The sequence below is a fragment of the Crocuta crocuta genome, unplaced genomic scaffold (assembly GCF_008692635.1).
Source record: "Crocuta crocuta isolate KB4526 unplaced genomic scaffold, BGI_CrCroc_1.0 scaffold168, whole genome shotgun sequence".
Classification (NCBI taxonomy): domain Eukaryota; kingdom Metazoa; phylum Chordata; class Mammalia; order Carnivora; family Hyaenidae; genus Crocuta; species Crocuta crocuta.
In genome coordinates, this window is record NW_027532591.1 from 1,029,359 (window position 1) to 1,049,535 (window position 20,177).

Here is a 20,177-nt window from a genome sequence, read left to right on the forward strand (position 1 = left end):
CTGTTCAGGAGGATGAAAACATTCTGCAACTAGATAGTAGTGACAGTTGCACAATATGAATGTGTCACTGAATTATATACTTTCAAATGGTTGAAATGGTAAATTTTATGTTACAAGTATTTTACATGATAGGAAAAAAAGATCCTATTCTGTATAAACAAAAAAGAAAATAATTCCGTGTAATTTTTCTGGAATGGTCGTTCCAGTTTGTTTGGGGGCATGTTGTTTGCTTTCTTGAAACTGCCCCTTACTCTTTATGACTGTTTTTCATACAAGGCATGTAAAACTAGAATGTCTTTCCTAAAAGTCTTAACTTTTTACATGTGCATGTATGAAATTAAAATGTCATCAATTTGTTAAATACTTCTATTTATTTACTCATTTGTTTATTTTAATGTTTTATTTATTTTTGAGAGAGAGACAGAGGCAGAGACAGAGTGTGAGCAGGGGAGGGGCAGAGAGAGAGGGAGAGACAGAATCTGAAGCAGGCTCCAGGCTCTGAGCTGTCCACCTGCAGGGCTCAAACCCACGGACCGTAAGATCATGGCCTGAATCGAAGTCAGATGCTTAACTGACTGAGCCACCCAGGCACCCCTGTTAAGTGCTTTTAAAATCATAAATAATTATGGGGGGGGACATTTCTGTGCAAATACAATTGGAAAAATCCAGTTTCTTATGTAATAACATAAGCAACTTTCTAACTGTAGGCTAGGAGTACACATTTTTTTCCTGTGCATTGAAAATCTGCAAGGGAAATCTCTTAAATAAAAACATTAAAGTTTATACTGAACAGGATTAGGATTATTCCATTTTGAACACTGATGTGAAAAACAATAATTTAGTAAGCATTTTAAGAGCAGTTATTTCTCTAAACAATTTTGTTTTGTGGCTAACTCCCAATAAATATTACTGGTTATATCTTTACACATAGGCATTTTAATTAAAATGCTACTATTCCTGCAGGTTAGAATTTAATATATCCTTTCTTTTCAACTTAATTTACAACTGTAACTAGTCATAAAATTAAAGGTTTTCTGAAACTGCTATCAAACAAGCAAATAAATCGTATCTGGATATGGCTCAAAAAAACAACAAAAAATGTGACCAGAACCTATAAACAAATTCTATAGAAATAAGACAAAATAATCATAATAATCTCAATAAAATATTAGCATTTAAAAGTAGCCATTGTAAGTTTTCTTTTTACAATTAAAAAAATCTGTTACACTAGTTTGAAAAAATAAAGGACTCATAGTCAAAATATAAAAGTGGAAAGAAATGTTCCTTAAATGTAATTCACCTAATATTTTTTTTAGACATCACACAAAAAAATCTAACCTTTCAGGTGGTGTATTTTCTAAAAACCCATTAGCCCATCAAAGGAGCATATTTACATGTTTACATTTATATTTACATATTAGAATTTAGAAAAAATGATTTAGGCATAAAGTCAGAAATAACTTTAGGCACAACGAGGTGGCTCAGTCGGATAAGCATACAACTCTTGACTTTGGCTCAGGTCATGACCTCACAATTCATGAGTTCGAGCCCGGCATCAGACTCTATGCTCATAGTGCAGAGGTTGCTAGGGACTCTCCCTTTTCTCTTCCTCCCTCTCCCTCCCTGCCCTTCCCCTCCTGCCCTTCCCCTATTCACTGGCTCTCTCTGTCTCTCTCAAAAATTAATAAATAAACATTTTTAAAGAAAAGAAATAACTTTATATAGATAATCCCAAAAGTCATTTTGCTTCTACAGGCACTTAAAACTTAATGTTCACTATTATTATTACATATATTTATGAGTAATTTTTATTGATTTGGAAGGTTTTGTTAAAGAAATACTTTTAAGATAAAAATTCTTTGCAAAAATTCAAGAAACTATGAGAATTCTAAGAAAGTCCTTTATTACATATTCTGAAATATTACAGACCCTTAAAATTAACCAGTCTATCACATGAACACAAGTTCTAAGCTTCAACCATATCAAAAGCAGGCTTCTGTATGGAAAGATTAGAACTATACAACCCTAAGTTAACTCTCTTCACTTTCAAAGGCCTTCTCATCCCCATCAAATAATGGTTTGCTTCAAAGATCCATTATATACGATTTAACCAAGGAACATAATTTCAAAGGAAACTACTTTCCATTATAATTTTCAAAAAGGCTAGAAAAGGGGAGTCCTCTTTTTCATAAAGAAAAGTTGGTCTTCTTTTAATACCCTCCTCTGCCATTTTAGCCCTAATGTCAATTACACCTAAGTTCAATTTGTAGAGTTATTACACTGTCCAGTGTATAAGAAGCAAGCAAATGGGTACTTAAAAGACTTACCAAGGCATTCATAATGGAACTTGATCTCTGTCAGGTTTAAAGACTGACAAAAGAATGTTCTTTTACTCTAAGCTAATTTTCCATTTTAGATTGTTAGGCTAACAGTTCAGGAAAGAAAATTATTAATAGAAGCTAGAAGTGAAAGAAGTTTCAAGAATAATATTTTAATGAAAGAATAGATTAGATCAGTTTCAAATGGAAATGTTTAAGAGAACACATACATGTCTAATCACAAATGGAGGTTTATCTGTTTCTTTTTTGAATTCATAGGGTCCCAGATTTAAATGGGCCAGCCGCCGCCTGGTGTCTTCAGATAGCTCACACATGCGTCTTTTTGTGTAGGGAGATGGAGAGTGTGATTTTGAAGAAATTGTAGGCTGTTCGTAGTTTTTTGCATTTATGCAGTATTTATTTCTCTCAGGTGACTTGGATTTTTTCTTCTGTGATCTTGATGTTCTGCTTTGCAGTCTGCCGTGTGATTTTTCAACTGGAGCCGTATGGTAAATAAATTTATCCTAAACATACAAAATAAAAGTTAACTTAGGCAGAAGGCATATTTAGAAATATATGTAGATATATCTATCTATATATAAGCTACAGGTAGGAAAAAATTTTTTTAATTAATTTAAGGCCCAAATAATCTATCAAAGCCAACTAGATTAGTCTTTCCTATGTATCCTAGATAGCTCTTTGTCTAGTAGTTAATCAGGTATATGGTATTAAGTCTAACAAGCCCAATATTTAATCATTGAAAAATCTAAGAAACAAGGTCAGAAAAATTAGTTTTTAATATACTAAAAAATTAATGTAAGCATTGGCTTATCATTTATAATTAAAAGTATCCAAGTAATTGGCTATATAGTTTAAGAGGACCTCTTTAGTGATGTTACAAATACACATGGCTAATTAGTTGCTTATGAAATCTTTATGGAGAAAACATAAAATAAGTTTCATTTATACTGCTATGATTATATGCATATGTAAACATCTGGAAAAGAGTTTTATACATGTTTTCATGAAATGTATTACTTATTAGGATTTTAAGATCTCTTTCAAACCAAACCTTTACAATTCAATGACCAATAGCCATTCCATCTTAATTCTGGTTCCATATTTTTATAAAGGTGAAAAGACATGAAAGACACATATAAATTCTAATGAATAGTATTCTGCTAGTAAAACTGGTTAGTAGTCTAAAATTTTTAAAAACAAATGTTATATTTCCAAACTTTTTTGCATTATTAGGATAACATTTTATTTAGTCTCTGTCTTATAAGTTCCTTAAAATTTGGGTTACTAGTAAAAAACAGAAGACCTCCTGACTCATTATCTAAAATTATAAGATTTCCAATATTACAGAAAATGGACAGTTAGAGAATCTTTGTATTTCTAACTTTAATCATTTAAAAAACCTATCAATCCTACTTTCCTCTCTACTTTCTCAACCCTTTCCTTCTCTACTCACTAAAGGTATCTATTCTAATAAAATACAAATGTGACATAGAAGGGAAAAGAGTCAAGCATTTTTAAAAAGTAGATAAACAGGGAAAAAATATTTTCCCAATTGGAAAAATGAGTCCCTGAGTTTCATACAAACCAGCACCATCTGATTATTTCCTCATCTTCCTTCTGCAGCTATTGATATGTTCCCAGACCTTCTCCCACCTTGTTCAATGACCTCAACAAGTCATTCAGAATTTTTCTACCCTATCACATTTCATCCATCTCTATGACATCACACTGATGCACAGAAGCAGGAATGTTAGCACAAACAAGGACCTTTGAGGTTTAATAAAATGTTCAAGCAGTCAAGATTTCCAAGACCTTGGACTCAGACTTCTATTTCTCAGCTTTAATTACCTTTACTCACCTAATCTTAGATTTCATCATTAGGCAGATCCATTGCATCCCAAACTCTGAAAATCCCTTGCTGAACAAAACTACTTTTCCTCATTGTACTTCTTTTATTCTCACTGAATCTGCTACTTGCCCTCCTAACTCCTCACTCCCTGGACTCTTTTTCTTCAAACTTTCACACATTTTTAATATCTCTTACCTCCAGACCCAGATGAACACATAATCATCTATTTCAATAGTGCTATGAAGTTCCTTTGATTATACCAAACCTAAAATAACTAACCCAATCTTCTTTCTTTGTTACAGTTTTTGAATGTTGAATACTAGCAGAGGCAGTTATAAACTATGGTATATCTAGTACAGGTACATGCTAACTCTATCCAATTCTTAATGCATCCTGTTCCTACCCACTAAAACTGAAAATAAGGGCTGTTATATGCTGTTAACACAATGGATCCCTCTGGCCAACAGGATAATAGCGTGAGACATAAGGAGTGTCTTGAAAAGTGCTATTGTCTTTTACTCCTTTTTGACAACTCTCCTGCCTCCATGTGAATGAGCCAAAATTAGGTTACTCGATGATGAAAGTCTTGTGGCCACCATCCCAGCTAAAATCAAGCCAATTATATTCCAGAAATATAAAGTCCTTCCCAGACCAAGAACTCAGCCAACTGCCAGACATGAGTGAAGCTATCCTAGATCATTCAGCCCCAGCCTCGCCAGTTCAAACCAAAAGAACCACCCAACCAACCCACAGAAACATTTTATTTTAAGCCACTAAATTACTGTTGCTTTTTACACAACAAAAACAACCTGATATAGCAGACAAACACACATATTAACAAAACTACTACTGACGTTTAACTAATTCACAATAAATTCTACTTTTAGTAGGTAAAAAGTATAAGTAGAAAACTAGTTTTATTTCAGAAAATCACAATAATATGCTTAATTTTTTTCAATCCATTCAATTGGTGACACAACATCAATTTGAAAATAATGTACCACAAGGAATAGAGGTCATTATATTTGTAAGCTTAATTTTATAGTTTCTTTCACTATTCTCTCTCTTAAAAACCAAAATGGTTTGTCTTATTCTTATGTTTGAACCTGAAAATGCTGCTTTCATACCTGTTAAATTTTTAATTTTAAAATTATTTAATTTTAAAATTCTGGCTGTTAACAATCAAAATTTTAATGTGTAAGTATATACTCTGTTGTGCCTACCAGATAATGTTATCGATCTTGTATTTTAGCTATTGTCTTCTCTCCCAATTATCTTTAAAACAAACTTTAGTAGCAGCCACCAAATTAATTATATGTTACATGACAGACACACCGCATATATTCTCTAATTTAATATTTAAGGCAGCCGATGAGGAATTTGAACCCAGATCTGTCTGATTCTAGGCATATTTTCTTAAACACTGTCTGACACTGAAGCCTATCCTATTTATCTGTTCAATAAATAACACTGAAATAGCAAGTTAAAAAAAGAAATGAGTCTTCCCAAAACTTTACAGAGGAAAATGTTAATTCCTAAGTCTGATGAAAGTACTAATGGGGGGATAATTTTACGTTTAGAAAGGACTCTTCCACCAAGCTGTACACTCAGAGCAGGTGTACTTTTCTGTGCATAGGCCATACTTCATACTTCTCTACCCACCCACCAGAAGGGCATACCCCAATGAGGAGAGAAAACATTTGTCTGCGTCAGGGTAAAACATTTTTTTTTAATATTTTTATTTATTTCTAGGAGAGAGAGAGACAGCGTGAGCAGGGGAGGGTCAGAGAGAGAGGGTCTGAAACAGGTTCCAGGCTCTGAGCTGGCAGTCAGCCCAGAGCCCGACGTGGGACTTGAACCCACGAACCGCGAGATCATGACCTAAGCGAAAGTCAGACGCTTAACCGACTAAGCCACCCAGGCGCCCCAGGGTAAAACATTTTTAACAATTTATAAATATGCACAGTACGTATCTCAAAACAAGTCAGTAACATTTCTGCATTTGCCAAGCATAGGTTGTTAGATCTCTAATAGCTGCACTTCAGCTTGCATTTCAAAGACAAGTAACTATAGACAGACTGGCATACTATGTATCTTGTCAAACAACGTAAGAATGATGCCCTTGATAATGTTATATAATCATGCTTTACCTTCTTAGCTTACATCACAGTTATCATCCTTAGAAAATTTACTCCAAAACCAAGGGTACAGTAAATTAACACTCCACTCTTTCCATCATGGGCCCAGTCCTGCCTTGTTTGTGTCCTCAGGGCTTTATATGCTCCTGGCTCCTCATCATAGGCTGCTCATTGTTACGTGACCATAATGCAATTGCAGCTGAGTGATGCCTGGACATTGTTAGATAATTTACGGACAAGGCAGTAAGATGATCCTGGTGACTCAATGAAAAGTTAGACCAGAATGAAATATTAGGCCCATATATCTCAGTTTAGTAAAGGCACTTTTTACAAGTATAGAAGGTACTTGGGTTGAAGTGTCCAAGCTTCCCTTAGTCTGATAGCATCAGGATGGCTGCCAAACTAAGCAAGAGTCATTTAAGGAATGAGAGACACTCAGGAAACCATACTCACTAAACACCAATATCCCCGCATGAAAACCTCTGGTCACATTTGCTAAAAAGAATCCTCTGAATTTCTTGCAGTCACCTGTAACTCCCTATAAGATTTATAGAAGCCTCCCATCTAGTTCTCTGTGAGACTTCTTGATCTCACCATGTTTCTGGCAGACTGATTTCTATGCATTTAAAAAAAAAAAAGGCTCATGGCATTACAAAATAATACTAATAGCATCATGGCACTGTCTATCATGTGTACCAAACTCTTCACTCTCACATTTAAGATGCAACTGAACTGCTAAATACCTTTAATAACTGTTTTTGCTTAAACTCCAGACTGACCCAAGAAAATGAAGCGAACTACAGACAAAATAAAAGATAATTCTCTCCAAATGCCCGTAAGTATGAACAAGTAAGTTAAGCCATTAAATACTTTAAATAAATGATTGAACCTGAGTGCGGCACTTCCTTGAGCTTATCAGACATTCAGTAATCACTGAGGTTGTAGAAAATTCCAGCTTTGGAGCAATTCCCTGAGGGAAAAAAGAAAAAAAAAGGTATTATTAATTATTTCAGAAAAAATATAATTATTAGTGATAAAACTATGACCTGAAGTAACAAACACCTGTCAAGATTTAGCCATTTCATTTGTTAGTTTGAACTTCCTATTAAAAATAAAGACAACACAGTGATACTAAACGTTAGCAAGAAACAGTTTGCTGATGATTCCCTTACAAGTGATTATATTACCTTTATGTAAAACGTAATATTTTTTTTCCATTTTCCAGTATTTCCATGTCAAATTATTCTAAGATTTTTAACCTATGATACAATAATATTAAAAATATTAAAGTCAGAAATATATAAAAACACTTAATGGATTTGAGAGCTCTTTTTACTTTTACAAATTAAGGCATACTTAACCACACAATCAAGAAATACTTTGGTGGTGCCTAGGTGGCTTAGTTGGTTAAGTGTCTGACTCTGACTCTTGATTTCGGCTCACTGTTCAAGAGATCGAGCCCCACATTGGGGCTCTGGGCTATTAGCTTGCAATGCTTAGGATTCTCTCTCCCCTCTGTCTCTCTGCTCCTCCTTCCTCCTCCTCCTCCTGCTTGTGCTCTCTCCCTCTCTTTTCAAAATAAATTTAAAAAAAAGAAAGAAATTTGTATTTCCCTGATGAGGAGGGATGCTGAGCTTCGTTTCATGTGTCTGTTGGCCATCTGGATGTCCTCTTTGGAGAAGTGTCTGTTCATGTCTTCTGCCCATCTCTTCACTGGATTGTTTTGTTTTTCGGATGTGGAGTTTGGTGAGTTCCTTATAGATTTTGGATACTAGCCCTTTATCTGATATGTCATTTTCAACTACCTTTTCCCATTCCATCAGGTGTCTATTAGTTTTATGGATTGTTTCCTTTGCCGTGCAGAAGCTTTTAATCTTGATGAGGTCCCAATAGTTCATTTTTGCTCTTGATTCCCTTGCCATACCACCTCACGCCAGTCAGAGTGGCTAAAATGAACAAATCAGGAGACTCTAGATGCTGGCAAGGATGTGGAGAAATGGGCACCCTCCTACACTGTTGGTGGGAATGTAAACTGGTGCAGCCCCTCTGGAAAACAGTATGGAGGTTCTTCAAAAAATTGACAATAGAACTCCCCTATGACCCAGCAATGGCACTGCTAGGAATTTACCCAAGGGATACAGGAGTGCTGTTGCATAGGGGCACATGGACCCCAATGTTCATAGGAGCACTCTCTACAATAGCCAAAACATGGAAAGAGCCTAAGCATCCATAAACTGATAAATGGATCAAGAAGATGTGGTTTATCTATACAATGGAGTTCTACACGGCAATGAGAAAGAATGAAATCTGGCCATGTGTAGCAACATGGATGGAACTTGAGGGTGTTATGCTGAGTGAAATAAGTTAGGCAGAGAAGGACAAATACCATATGTTTGCATGTATAGGAGGATTAGGAGGAACTTAATGGAGGACCATGGGGGAGAAGAAAGGGAAAAATAGTGGGGGAGAAGGAGGGAGGCAAACCATGAGAGACTCTTGAATGCTGAGAACAAACTGAGAGCAGATAGGGTGGGGGGAGAGGAAGGGGGGTGATGGGTATGGAGGAGGGCACTTGTGGGAATAAGCACTGGAAAACCAACCATCCTGACAATAAACTATTAAAAATTTTTTTTTAATTTTAAAAAAATTAAAAAAGAAAGAAATACTTTGGACAGTCTCATGTTAAAAAAAATTACACCTTCTAGATATGCAGTTCTTGAAAACAGAACAGAGATAAGTCTCTACCAATCCTCCAACATTTCTTCCCACAATGTATGAGTTACACTCAGATCTATGAATGAATCTGGCTTCTATTTCTTGGAACATTTCAAACATCAGCTTGAACACTGTTTTGAAACAAGTGGAGACAAATGGTATAATCAAAGGAAGAGTCACAAAGTACCTGTGGAAACATTTGGAAGCACACAAATCACACTTTCACCAAAACATTAAAAGATATTGTGTATACCCAGTGCAACTTCATTCTCATATAGAAGTCAGATACTTGTCCTCTACAAACCCAGCCTTTGACCTACGAACTTGAGAATTTCAAGTAATCACACATTATAGAAAAGGTAAACATGAGTTGCCTAAGAATTAACCAAATGATTGTTTTTCTGCAATCATCTTTTAATAATGATGTCCACCATGCCTATGTGTTAGTTATCTATTGTTATATAGCATATTACTTAGCAGTTTATAACAAACATAAATGCTTATTATGTCACATAGTTTCTTTTTTTTAAATATTTTTATTTATTTCTAGGAGAGAGAGAGAGAGAGACAGCATGAGCAGGGGAGGGTCAGAGAGAGAGGGAGACACAGACTCTGAAATAGGCTCCAGGCTCTGATCTGGCAGTCAGCACAGAGTCCGACACGGGGCTCGAACCCACGAACCGCAAGATCATGACCTAAGCGAAGGTCAGACACTTAACCGACTAAGCCACCCAGGCGCCCCTATGTCACATAGTTTCTATGGGTCAGGAATCTTGCAGAAGCTGAATTGGGTGGTTCTGGCTCAAAATGTCTCGAGACTGCAGTCAAGATGTTGTTGGGGCTGCTGTCATCTGAAAGTTTGCCTGGGGTAGGAGGATCATCTGCTTCCTAAGAAGGCTCATTCACTCAGCTGTTGGCTGGAGGCCTTGCTAGCTTTTAGCAAGAAGACCCAGGTGCTCAACACATAAACATCTTGAGTGTCCTCACGACATGGCAGCTTAGTTCTCCCAAAGTAAAACAAGGAGGAAGCCACAATCATCATTATGTCCTATTCTCCTAAGACCATCACATCTATCACATTCTATTCATTACAGTCCTGAAGAACAATCCACACTCACGACAAAGGAGTTACATTTCCTTTTCAGCAAAAGAATATCAAACATTTTGTGGACATATTTTATTTCATTTCTTAAAATTTTTTTAATGTTTATTTTTGGGAGAGAGAGACAGAGAGTGAGTGGGGGAGGGGCAGAGATACAGGGTCAGAAGTGTGGGGCTCGAATTCACAAATGGGGAGATAATGACCTAAGCCAAAGTTGGACACTTAACCAACTAAGCCACGCAGGTGCCCCTTATTTCATTTTTAATGTTTTTATTTCTTTTTGAGAGAGAGAGACAGAGTGCGAGAAGGGGAGGGGCAGAGAGGGAAGGAGACACAGAACTCGAAGCAAGTTCCAAGGCTCTGAGCTGTCAGCACAGAGCCTGACGTGGGGCTCGAAACCACAAACCATGAGATCATGACTTGAGCTGAAGTCAGACACCACCCAGGCACCCCGTGTGGACATATTTTAAAACCACCACAGTCTACCCTACTTATACTCCTTTCTTGTGTAAACTAAACTCATGCCCTACAAAGAAGAAAGAAAAGGGAAAGAAAGAAAGCAAAGCAAAGAAGAAAAGTTTCATCCTTTTACAACTTCAGCTTGAAATCCAGGATGTTGGCATCAAAGTCAGTCTCCTCAGCTGTGGTTCTTTAAGGGCAGTTCTGAGAATATAATCCCTCACAGTTAGAAGACTTGCGAACTAGAGAGACACGGTGTTTCCCCCACGTATACTCAAAGTATACACGTGTGGCAGGCACAGGATAATCACTACATTCTTATTCAAAAAGGGAGAAAACATGAGGCAAACAGGGATCACTGGTCCATAGAAATTCTAAAATTCAGCCAGGAAAATGTTAGAAGTTCCTTGATTAGAAGGTTAGTCCTGTTCCTGCTCAGAAATAACTATTCTCTGGGCTCCTCTAGGCTCTTGCTTCCATCCTTTAAATTACCATTCCTTTTCAAAGACAGGTAGACCCTGTGTTGGAGCTGCACAGTGTTCTGAGTGTGAGTCCAGTCAACAGAATTTTGGGGCTCCAATTTTCATTTTGTGAGGTCTCTCTGCATTTCAGACCAAGCTGGTGGTGTTTCTAACAATAGAATGCTCTTTAAAAACATGTTTGGTTCTCATATGAATCTTACAGAAGTTCACTCTGTTGGACAAAAGCTGCGTCCTTCTCTCTACTGGGCTTCTGCTGAGACTACCCTTAAGCATCTTCAAAAAAACTGATATTTGATTAAATTATCTTCTAAGACAACATCTTGGATCTTTCCAAGAGACTTTAATGAAGGATTATATAGTCACACCCAAGGTTTCACCATCAGACCACAATTTCCCAAAAGTGCCTGGAATGATTTTTGTGCAGAAGTCAATCCTTTATTCTAGCATTATCTGCCATTGGGAAAAGCTGGGAGTCCTCAGAAACAGTAAGTTCCTACTCCTTTTTGCTAAACAGCCTTTTCTTTTGTTTATCTCTCTCCTCTCATATTTTGCTATAAAGCAGCAAGAAAAAACCAAGAAGATCCTCTAACAAACTATCTGAAAGTCTTAGACCACTCATTTCCTTAAATATTTCTCTACATTACTTCAGATGACTCTATGGCTAACCTTTCTGCCATTACATAACAAAGATTTCTTTTTTATATATTATTTATTTTTAATTTTTTAATGTTTACTTATTTTTGAGAAAGAGAGAACATGAGCAGGGCAGGGGCAGAGAGAGAGAGGGAGATACAGAATCCAAAGTAGGCTCCAGGCTCTGAGCTTTCAGCACAGAGCCCAATGTGGGGCTTGAACTTGAACAGTGAGATCATGACTGGAGCCAAAGTTGGACACTTAACCGACTGAGCCACCCAGGTGCCCCAACAAAGATTCCTTTTATCCCTAGTTCCAATAACCTTTACCTTACTTTCTGCAAACACACATCTGACAGTTTCTTCAAGACCTTTCAAGCTTTTACAAACAAACATTCTGCAAAGCCAAAGCCGTCCCAGCTTCTCCCCTCTCTATAGAGTTGCTTGAGTATCTTCACACATGGCAGTTGGCTTAGCCCAAAGTGAGTGATACAAGAGTGAGAACAAGAAAAGAGCCACATGCATTTAATGACCTGGTCTCCGAAGTCTAATACTGTCACTACATCACATTTTATCTGTTAGAGTCACTAAGTATAGTCTGTAGAATTAGCTCCACCTTTGGAAGAGAGCAGTATCAAATCATTTGTGGACATATTTTATAACTACCATAGTCTGGATTGCAACTTAACACTTTACCCTTCCCCATATATTGCTGGTCACATAGTAAATACTCAGTGTTTTAGCCATTATTTTCACTGAGCGTTCGAAACCATTATGTATCAGCTGGCGTTCTCCGGGAAAACAGAACTAACAGGAGAAGGAGACATGCGCAAGATTTATTTTAAGGAATTGGTTCATGCAATTGTGGGTGGCAAGTCCAAAATCCAGCGGGCAATCCGTAGGCTAGCAACCCAGACAAAAGTTGATATTGCAGTCTTGTGTTTGAAATCTGTATGCAAGCTAGCAGGCCAAAATTGAGGTTGCATCTCTACATTACAGTTTTGAAGCAGAATCCCTTATTGTTTGGGAAACCTTAGGTTTTGCTCTTCAGGCCTTCAACTAATTGGATGAGATCCACCTACATTGTCAATAGTAATCTCCTATACTTAAAGTCAACTGTTTGTAAATACTAATTACATCTACAAAGTATTTTCACAGTAACATTTAGACTAGTGTTTGATCAAACAACTGGGCACCATAACCTAACCAAGTTGATGCATAAAATTAATCAGCACTCCATCTCAAATATCAGTTTCTCTGTGATGTCTGTAACATGTAATTCATTCATTCAGTTCAATCAAGAGGCATTTGAGTACCTACTCCATGCAAAGTACTATGCTAAGAGTTAAATTTAAAGAAGAGAAAGCCACAGATTCTGCTTCAGTGGAGTTCACAGACTAAAGGAGATTATTATCATCACCACTGCCATGATATCCACAGCTATTATCATATCACTAGCATTTATTGAGTGTTATCCGTGCCAGGTACTCTTATAACCATTTACAAAGTTTCACTAATCCACCCAACAGCCCTATGATAATATTATAGTGCTTGGCTCAAGTTTAGTCAGGTAGTCTGTGAGAATGCCAGGATTTAATCCCAGATGTGATTCAATGGGTTCAGGAAGACAGCCTAAGACTCAGACACATGCCATAGGAATTCTGAGGAAGGGTGCACTGTTGTCTGCCAGGACAACAAACTACTGATTGGAGTGTTTATTTATTCACGTCTAAAAACACTGGATATGACTGGATTTTTATCTGCCATTTTGCTGTTCAGTGTATATAAATGCCATATATCTTTTGATTCTTCCATTCATTCTAGGGGTCTCACCTGTGTATACATAGCTTTGTGGTCATCCAGTGAACCTGTAAGGGTTCCACTCTGTTGTTTGTCTGTGTGTGGTTTGGGAAATGCATTCAAAGACAAGTCAGGTCTGTAGTTTCTACTGAATTTCACTTTTTGCTTGGCTTTCAGTCTCTCATTGCATATGCATATAGTTTCACAGTCAGCCATGAATGAGTGGAGAGCTGGCCTCAGCCCTTTTATGGCTCCCTTACTTCTGTGAACTTTATGACAGATAGGCTACTCAATCTAACTGGAGCTGCCTTCAGCCTATCAAACTATAGGGTTTCTTCATCTATTTGCATCTGAATCCTCCACATTTAGTTGGTGAAGACACACTAATCGCCCTTAGGATTCTGATACCAATTCCAATGTGTGGGTTTTCCAACATCAGCAAGCAATTCTCTGTGACACCAGCTAGGGGTCCTATAATTTAACTGAGTTCTGACACTACCTGGCAATAACATCAGATCCCACAGGTTAAGGGATCAGTCCCACAGGACTGTGCTGCCCCCCACTTCAGATGCCATCCCAAGTCTAGGTTGTCAGCTGTGTTTCTGACCAATTAGCTATATTTTAGATCCCCATTCCTTCCTCCCCTGGTTCAATTAATTGGCTAGAGTGGTTCATAGGACTCAGGAAAATAGTTTACTGTTTACCAATTTATTATAAATGAATGCGAAAAAGGATACAGCTGAACATCCAGATGGAAGAGATTCATGAAGCAAAGTAGGTGGGAAGGGACATGGAGCTTCCATGCCCTCTCTAGGCACACGACTCTCCCAGCACCTGCCTCAGGAGTTCACCAACCTAAGAGCTCTCTAACCCAAAGCCCTTTGGGTTTCTGTGGAAACTGTAGCCATGACTGATTAAATCACTGGCCGCTGATATTTTAATGCAATCTCCAGCCTCATATAACGTCCCCAGAGGTCAGGGTGCTGAAAGTTCCAACCCTCTAACCATAGGATTGTTACCCCTGACAGTTAGCCCTCATCCTTAGGTCATCTAGGGGCTTTACAAAAGTTACCTCATTAACATAACAAAAGACACCTTTATTGCTTCCCATCACTTAGAAAATTACAAGGGTTTTGGGAGTTCTGCAACATCAGAAGGATAAAAATCAAATACATATTTCTTAGATCAGTGGAACAGAATAGAGAACCCAGAAATGGACCCATAAACATATGGCCAACTAATCTTTGACACAGCAGGAAAGAATATGCAATGGGAAAAAACAATCTCTTTAGCAAATGGTATTGGGAAAACTGGACATCAACATTCAGAAGAATGAATCTGGACCTACTTTCTTATACCATACTCAAAAAGAAACTCAAAATGGATGAAAGACCTAAAGTTAAGACAGAAAATCATCAAAATCCTAGAGGAGAAAACAGGCAAAAACCTCTTTGACCTTGGTCGCAGCAACTTCTTACTCAATATGTCTCTGGAAGCAAGGGAAACAAAAGCAAAAATGAACTATTGGGACCTCATCAAGATAAGAAGCTTCTGCACAGCAAAAGAAACAAACAACAAAACTAAAAGGCAACTGACAGAATGGGAGAAGATATTTGCAAATGAAACATCAGATAAAGGGTTATTATACAAAATCCATAAAGAACGTATCAAACTCAACACCCAAAATTACAAATAATCCAGTGAAGAAATGGGCAAAAGACCCAAATAGACACTTTTCCAAAGAAGACACCCAGAGAGATGGCTAATAGACACATGACAAAATGCTCAACATCACTCATCATTACGGAAATACAAATCAAAACCACAATGAGATATCACCTCATACCTGTCAAAAAAGCTAAAATTAACAACTCAGGCAATAAGAGATATTGATGAGGATGCAGAGAAAGAGGATCTCTTTTTCACTGCTGGTGGGAACACAAACTGGTGCAGCCACTCTGGAAAACAGTATGGAGGTTCCTCAAAAAGTTAAAAATAGAACTACCCTACAACCCAGAAACTGCACTACTAGGTATTTATCCAAGGGATACAGGAGTGCTATTTTGAAGGGGCACATGCACCCCAAAGTCTTTAGTAGCACTATCGACAATAGCCAAAGTATGGAAAGAGCCCAAATGTTCATTGACAGGTGAATGGATAAAGAAGATGTGGTATTTGGCATATATACAATGGAGTATTACTTGGCAATCAAAAAGAATGAAATCTTGCCATTTGCAACGTGGATGGAACTAGAGGGTATTATGCTAAGTGAAATTAGTCAGTCAGAGAAAGACAAATATCATATGACTTCACTCATATGTGGAATTTAAGATAGAAAACAGATCAACATAAGGGAAGGGAAACAAAAATAATATAAAAGCAGAGAGGGGAACAAAACATAAGAGACTCAAATACAGAGAACAAACTGAGGGTTGCTGGTGGGGCTGTGGGAGGGGGGATGGGCTAAATGGGAGAGGGGCATTAAGGAAGACACTTGTTGGGATGAGCACTGAGTGTTATACCCAGGGGATGAATCACTGGAATCTACTTCTGAAATCATGACTGCACTATATGCTAACATGGATGTAAATTTAAAATAAATAAATAAATGTTTTTTAAAACTTACAATAGCACAGTCCTGCTGCCCAAACTTAATTCTAACCCCTCTGGCAGTAGAGTTGTTGATTTTTCTGCCCAGCCCCAGGACTGGTGAAACTATAATTTCTCACTGGCCAGGTAGGGTACGGAAGCTGTCCCAGACAAAAAGGCCACATGTTCCTGCTGTTTTAATCCAAAGCTTTCGCCATTATTTAAGTATAAACACTTAATCTGTCTTTCTTTTTAAATTCCAGTTAGTTAACATACAGTGTAATATTAGTTTCAGGTATACAATACAGTGATTGAACCCTTCCTTATAACCTTAAACGTGCTTAATCTGTCTTAATTGTCTTCACTGCCAGTCAGTTTCCAATGTCCTGAAACTGTTGTTTGTGACAATTTCATCCAGTTTTATACTTATTCTGTATGGAGACAGGAATCGTCAACCTCTTCACATCACCATTACCAGAAGTCCTACTAACTAACTAACTAACTAACTAACTATAATAAATAAATATATATAGAGAGATGTGTGTTTTGTCTTAATAATCCAACATCTGAATGTATGTATAAGTAACCCAAAGTAAATGTAGAAGATACCTATTATTGGTCCATACTTTTATGTTTATATTGCCAATTTGGTATAATACAGCATGTTAAATTTCTTTCAAAACACCATAATGTTTTTCATGTTTATTTATTTTTGAGAGAGAGAGAGAAAGACAGAGTATGAGCAGGGGAGGGGAAGAGAGAATGAGAGAGAGAGAATCTGAAGCAGGCTCCATGCTCCATGCTGTCAGCATAGAACCCAACATGTGGCCTGAAGTTACAAACATGAGATCATGACCTGAGCTGAAATCGGATGTTTAACCAACTGAGCCACCTCAGTGCCGTCAAAACACCATAATGTCAAATCATATTTTGTTTTCACTGCAGGCTTCCATAGATTTGCTGAAACACTCTTTGAAGGTTTTTATAATATAGAGGATGGCTAATGGACACTAAAAATATCCTAAAGAAGTATATTTTCATAGATTTGCTAGTTAGTCACATTTACACTTCTAGTGAGCTGAAGTTGCTATTTTCCAGGACAGAGCATATCATAAACCTAGAAGTACAGGGAAAATTATTTAATTCACTATATTGCCTCATATATCACCCCATTTCCATTACTCAAACAACGTAAATATTTTATAAAGGTAGTAAAAAATGTTTATCCAAATTATTTGAACCTAGACATCTTTTGTTTTTTTCTTCTTTGAAATAGCAAGGTCTTCTCTCAGTTTCTCTAAGTGGAAGACATTTTCAGGGATAAAAATATGTGTAAATCACCCAACAGAAGTTGAAGGGAGTTAGAGGAAAGGATGGAAGAATTGGCTATCACAATGTAGCTTTCACATTTAGTTATATGAATATATATTTTCATGACATGAACATACAACAATTAATTGGTCCAAACTCCTACTAACAAACATCTAAATTATTGCAATTTTTCACTATTGTGAACCATGCTATCAATGAACATCCTAGAGAAGCTGTAGTACACTAGATAGACTACATCCCCAACATACATACTTAGGAAGCAACAGGCTGTGAGAATCTTTGCCTTTATCAGTGAATTCTGAACGGTGGAAGTTCCAATTTACATGGCCTTGCATCATATAAGAGTTTCCATTTTTCACACTTATGGTATGGTCAGATTTTATTAAATTTTACCAATCTTATGACTACAAAAATTAAATCATAAGGTTGTTTTCATTTGGATTTCCCTATATGCTGATGAGATTGAGCACCTTTTCAAATGTTTATTGGTCATTCTTTTGAGGGAATAATAGAGCAAAAGACAAGAGAGAGATAGGGAAGGTGGGGAGGCAGGTGGCAGAATGAAAGGAGAGAAATCTGAATAATATAAGGCAAAATAACACTTGCTAATTCTGGATGAGAGATTCATGGGTTCTGTTTTATCATTTTCAGTCAGCTTTATTATGTTTAAAATAACATCATAATTTCATTAAAAAATTATGTTTTGAACCAAATCAAACTTTGAATTAGTTCTTCACATTTTGGGTATTAACAGCTATGCAGTACTTTTGACAGTGATCCTATATCACAAATTGATTCAGAAAAGAGTAAGCACTTACTCGAAGGCCAGAAATCCTCCTCATGGTAACCTGGCGGTTTGAATCATGGTGTCCGGAAATTTGGTTTGGACCCGGGAACATGAAATCTCGTGTATTCTCATCATATGTAGATAGTGTTTCACCCACTACAAGAAAGATACACTATGACTCAAATGGTAACAAATTTTCTATTCAGAAATAAAATCAAGAACAATATGTATAGTGCCTGATGCTTTACTGGAATATCTGCTTCAGGGCCATGTTTGTTTGTTTGTTTCTTCCTATGAAAGGAAAATTTAAAGCAAGTTATGTTAAAGGGATTCCTTATCCAGAAATGTAGTACATATGACTAATTCTCCTTTTCCTTTATAGAAAGGAGATATTCATGTAAATTTTGTGAGTACCTACGTGTTTCTAGAGAAAAAAAGTCCTTGTAAACCTATCAAGTTGGTATGACATTTACAAACCTAAAACATAATTACCATCTCCACAAATTTTTTTCTACGTCCCATTCCTTTCTACTTGTCATTATAAGACATTAGGTTACACATTGAAAAAAAATGTAGACATTCTCTACAATTTATGGTTATCTGAATTAGGTACATATGTAGTATTCCAAATCTTTTAGATTACTAATTTTCAATAACATATAGTTCTCCATTTCTCAATAAAATAATTATTTGATTAAGATAGATTTCTCCTATAATTGTAGACGTAAGTAACAAAAATCAAGCCATTCTCCATATTTTAATTCTACCTATCCTAGAGACCTGTAGTATTTACTAAACAGTTAAGGTTTTACTCCCCTTCATTCCCAATAACAGTCAACACACAAAAATAAGGATAATTACTTTATCACCAAAAATATAGTTTGAAAATATCACAAAAACTTAAAAATCAATTTTTATGAATGTCCCCAAATATGCTAGAATGATAGCATGTAATTTTCCATTTTCCATTATTACTATTTATTCAATTTTAGAACAATATGTTCAAATACTATTTATTTCAGTCTTTCTGAATACATTATTTTCATCTATTGACATTTTACATATATGGACCAATACTAGAAACTCAACATTGTTCTTAATTTGGAAAGGGGGAAAAGATGGTATTTTTAAAAAGCATTCTTTGAAATGAGTTTGCACATCAATTACCTTATCAAAATATAATACAGTACCTGGTGGAACTAGTTGAATCAACTCAAACAATGCAGTATCATCTGAAATTTTAAAGAAAAATTTCCTTAAACAAATTAATAATAAACAAAAATCAGTTACTTTAATCATGAAAGTGTCTAACAGTCAAAATAATTGCTGGGTAGACTACAGATATGTCTATATCTTAGTATACTGTGTGTGTCTATATGTGTGTGTGTGTGTATATATATATACATATATATATATATTTTTTTTTTTTTGGTTGCTCTTTCCCTTANTGATTTTTTAAAATTTTATTTTTTTAGATCAGTTTTAGGTTTACAACAAAACTAGAGAGGGAAGTGCAGAGATTTCCCATATATCTCTGTCCCCACATGTGCACAGCCTCCCCACTATCAACATCACTCTCAGGAATTGCACTTTTTTTTTTTTTTTTTTAACCAAGGATGAACCCCCTTGGTGATTACATCATAATTACCCAAAGTCCACGGTTTACCTCAGGGCTCACTCTTGGTGATGTATATACTCTGTAGGTTTGTCCAAATGTATAATGACATATTCTGTTTCTATTGTATCATTCATAGAATTTTCACTTCCCTGATTCTCCTCTGTGCCTATTCATCTCTCTCCTCCACTTTAATTTGCCCCCACAAGCAACCACTGATCTTTTCATTGTCTCCACACCTTTGCCTTTTCCAGAATGTCATAGAGTTAGAAACATACAGTGTTCAGGTTTTTCCCATTGGCTCCCTTCACTCACTAACATGCATTTCAGCGTCCTTC

General features: G+C 36.5%; 1 protein-coding gene across 3 annotated transcripts in view; it reads right to left on the reverse strand.

Moving 5' to 3' along the window:
- The window catches only part of SPATA6 (spermatogenesis associated 6), a 148,044-nt gene that overhangs the window by 72,479 nt on the left and 55,388 nt on the right, over nucleotides 1-20,177 (reverse strand). For all 3 annotated transcript variants that reach the window (XM_077779766.1, XM_077779764.1, XM_077779767.1), the window contains 4 exons: nucleotides 19,415-19,456; nucleotides 18,256-18,380; nucleotides 7,216-7,296; nucleotides 2,549-2,842 (listed from right to left, as the gene is read on the reverse strand). In XM_077779766.1, the coding sequence (XP_077635892.1) occupies nucleotides 2,549-2,842; nucleotides 7,216-7,296; nucleotides 18,256-18,380; nucleotides 19,415-19,456 (542 nt within the window). The remainder of the gene's footprint in view (nucleotides 1-2,548; nucleotides 2,843-7,215; nucleotides 7,297-18,255; nucleotides 18,381-19,414; nucleotides 19,457-20,177) is intronic.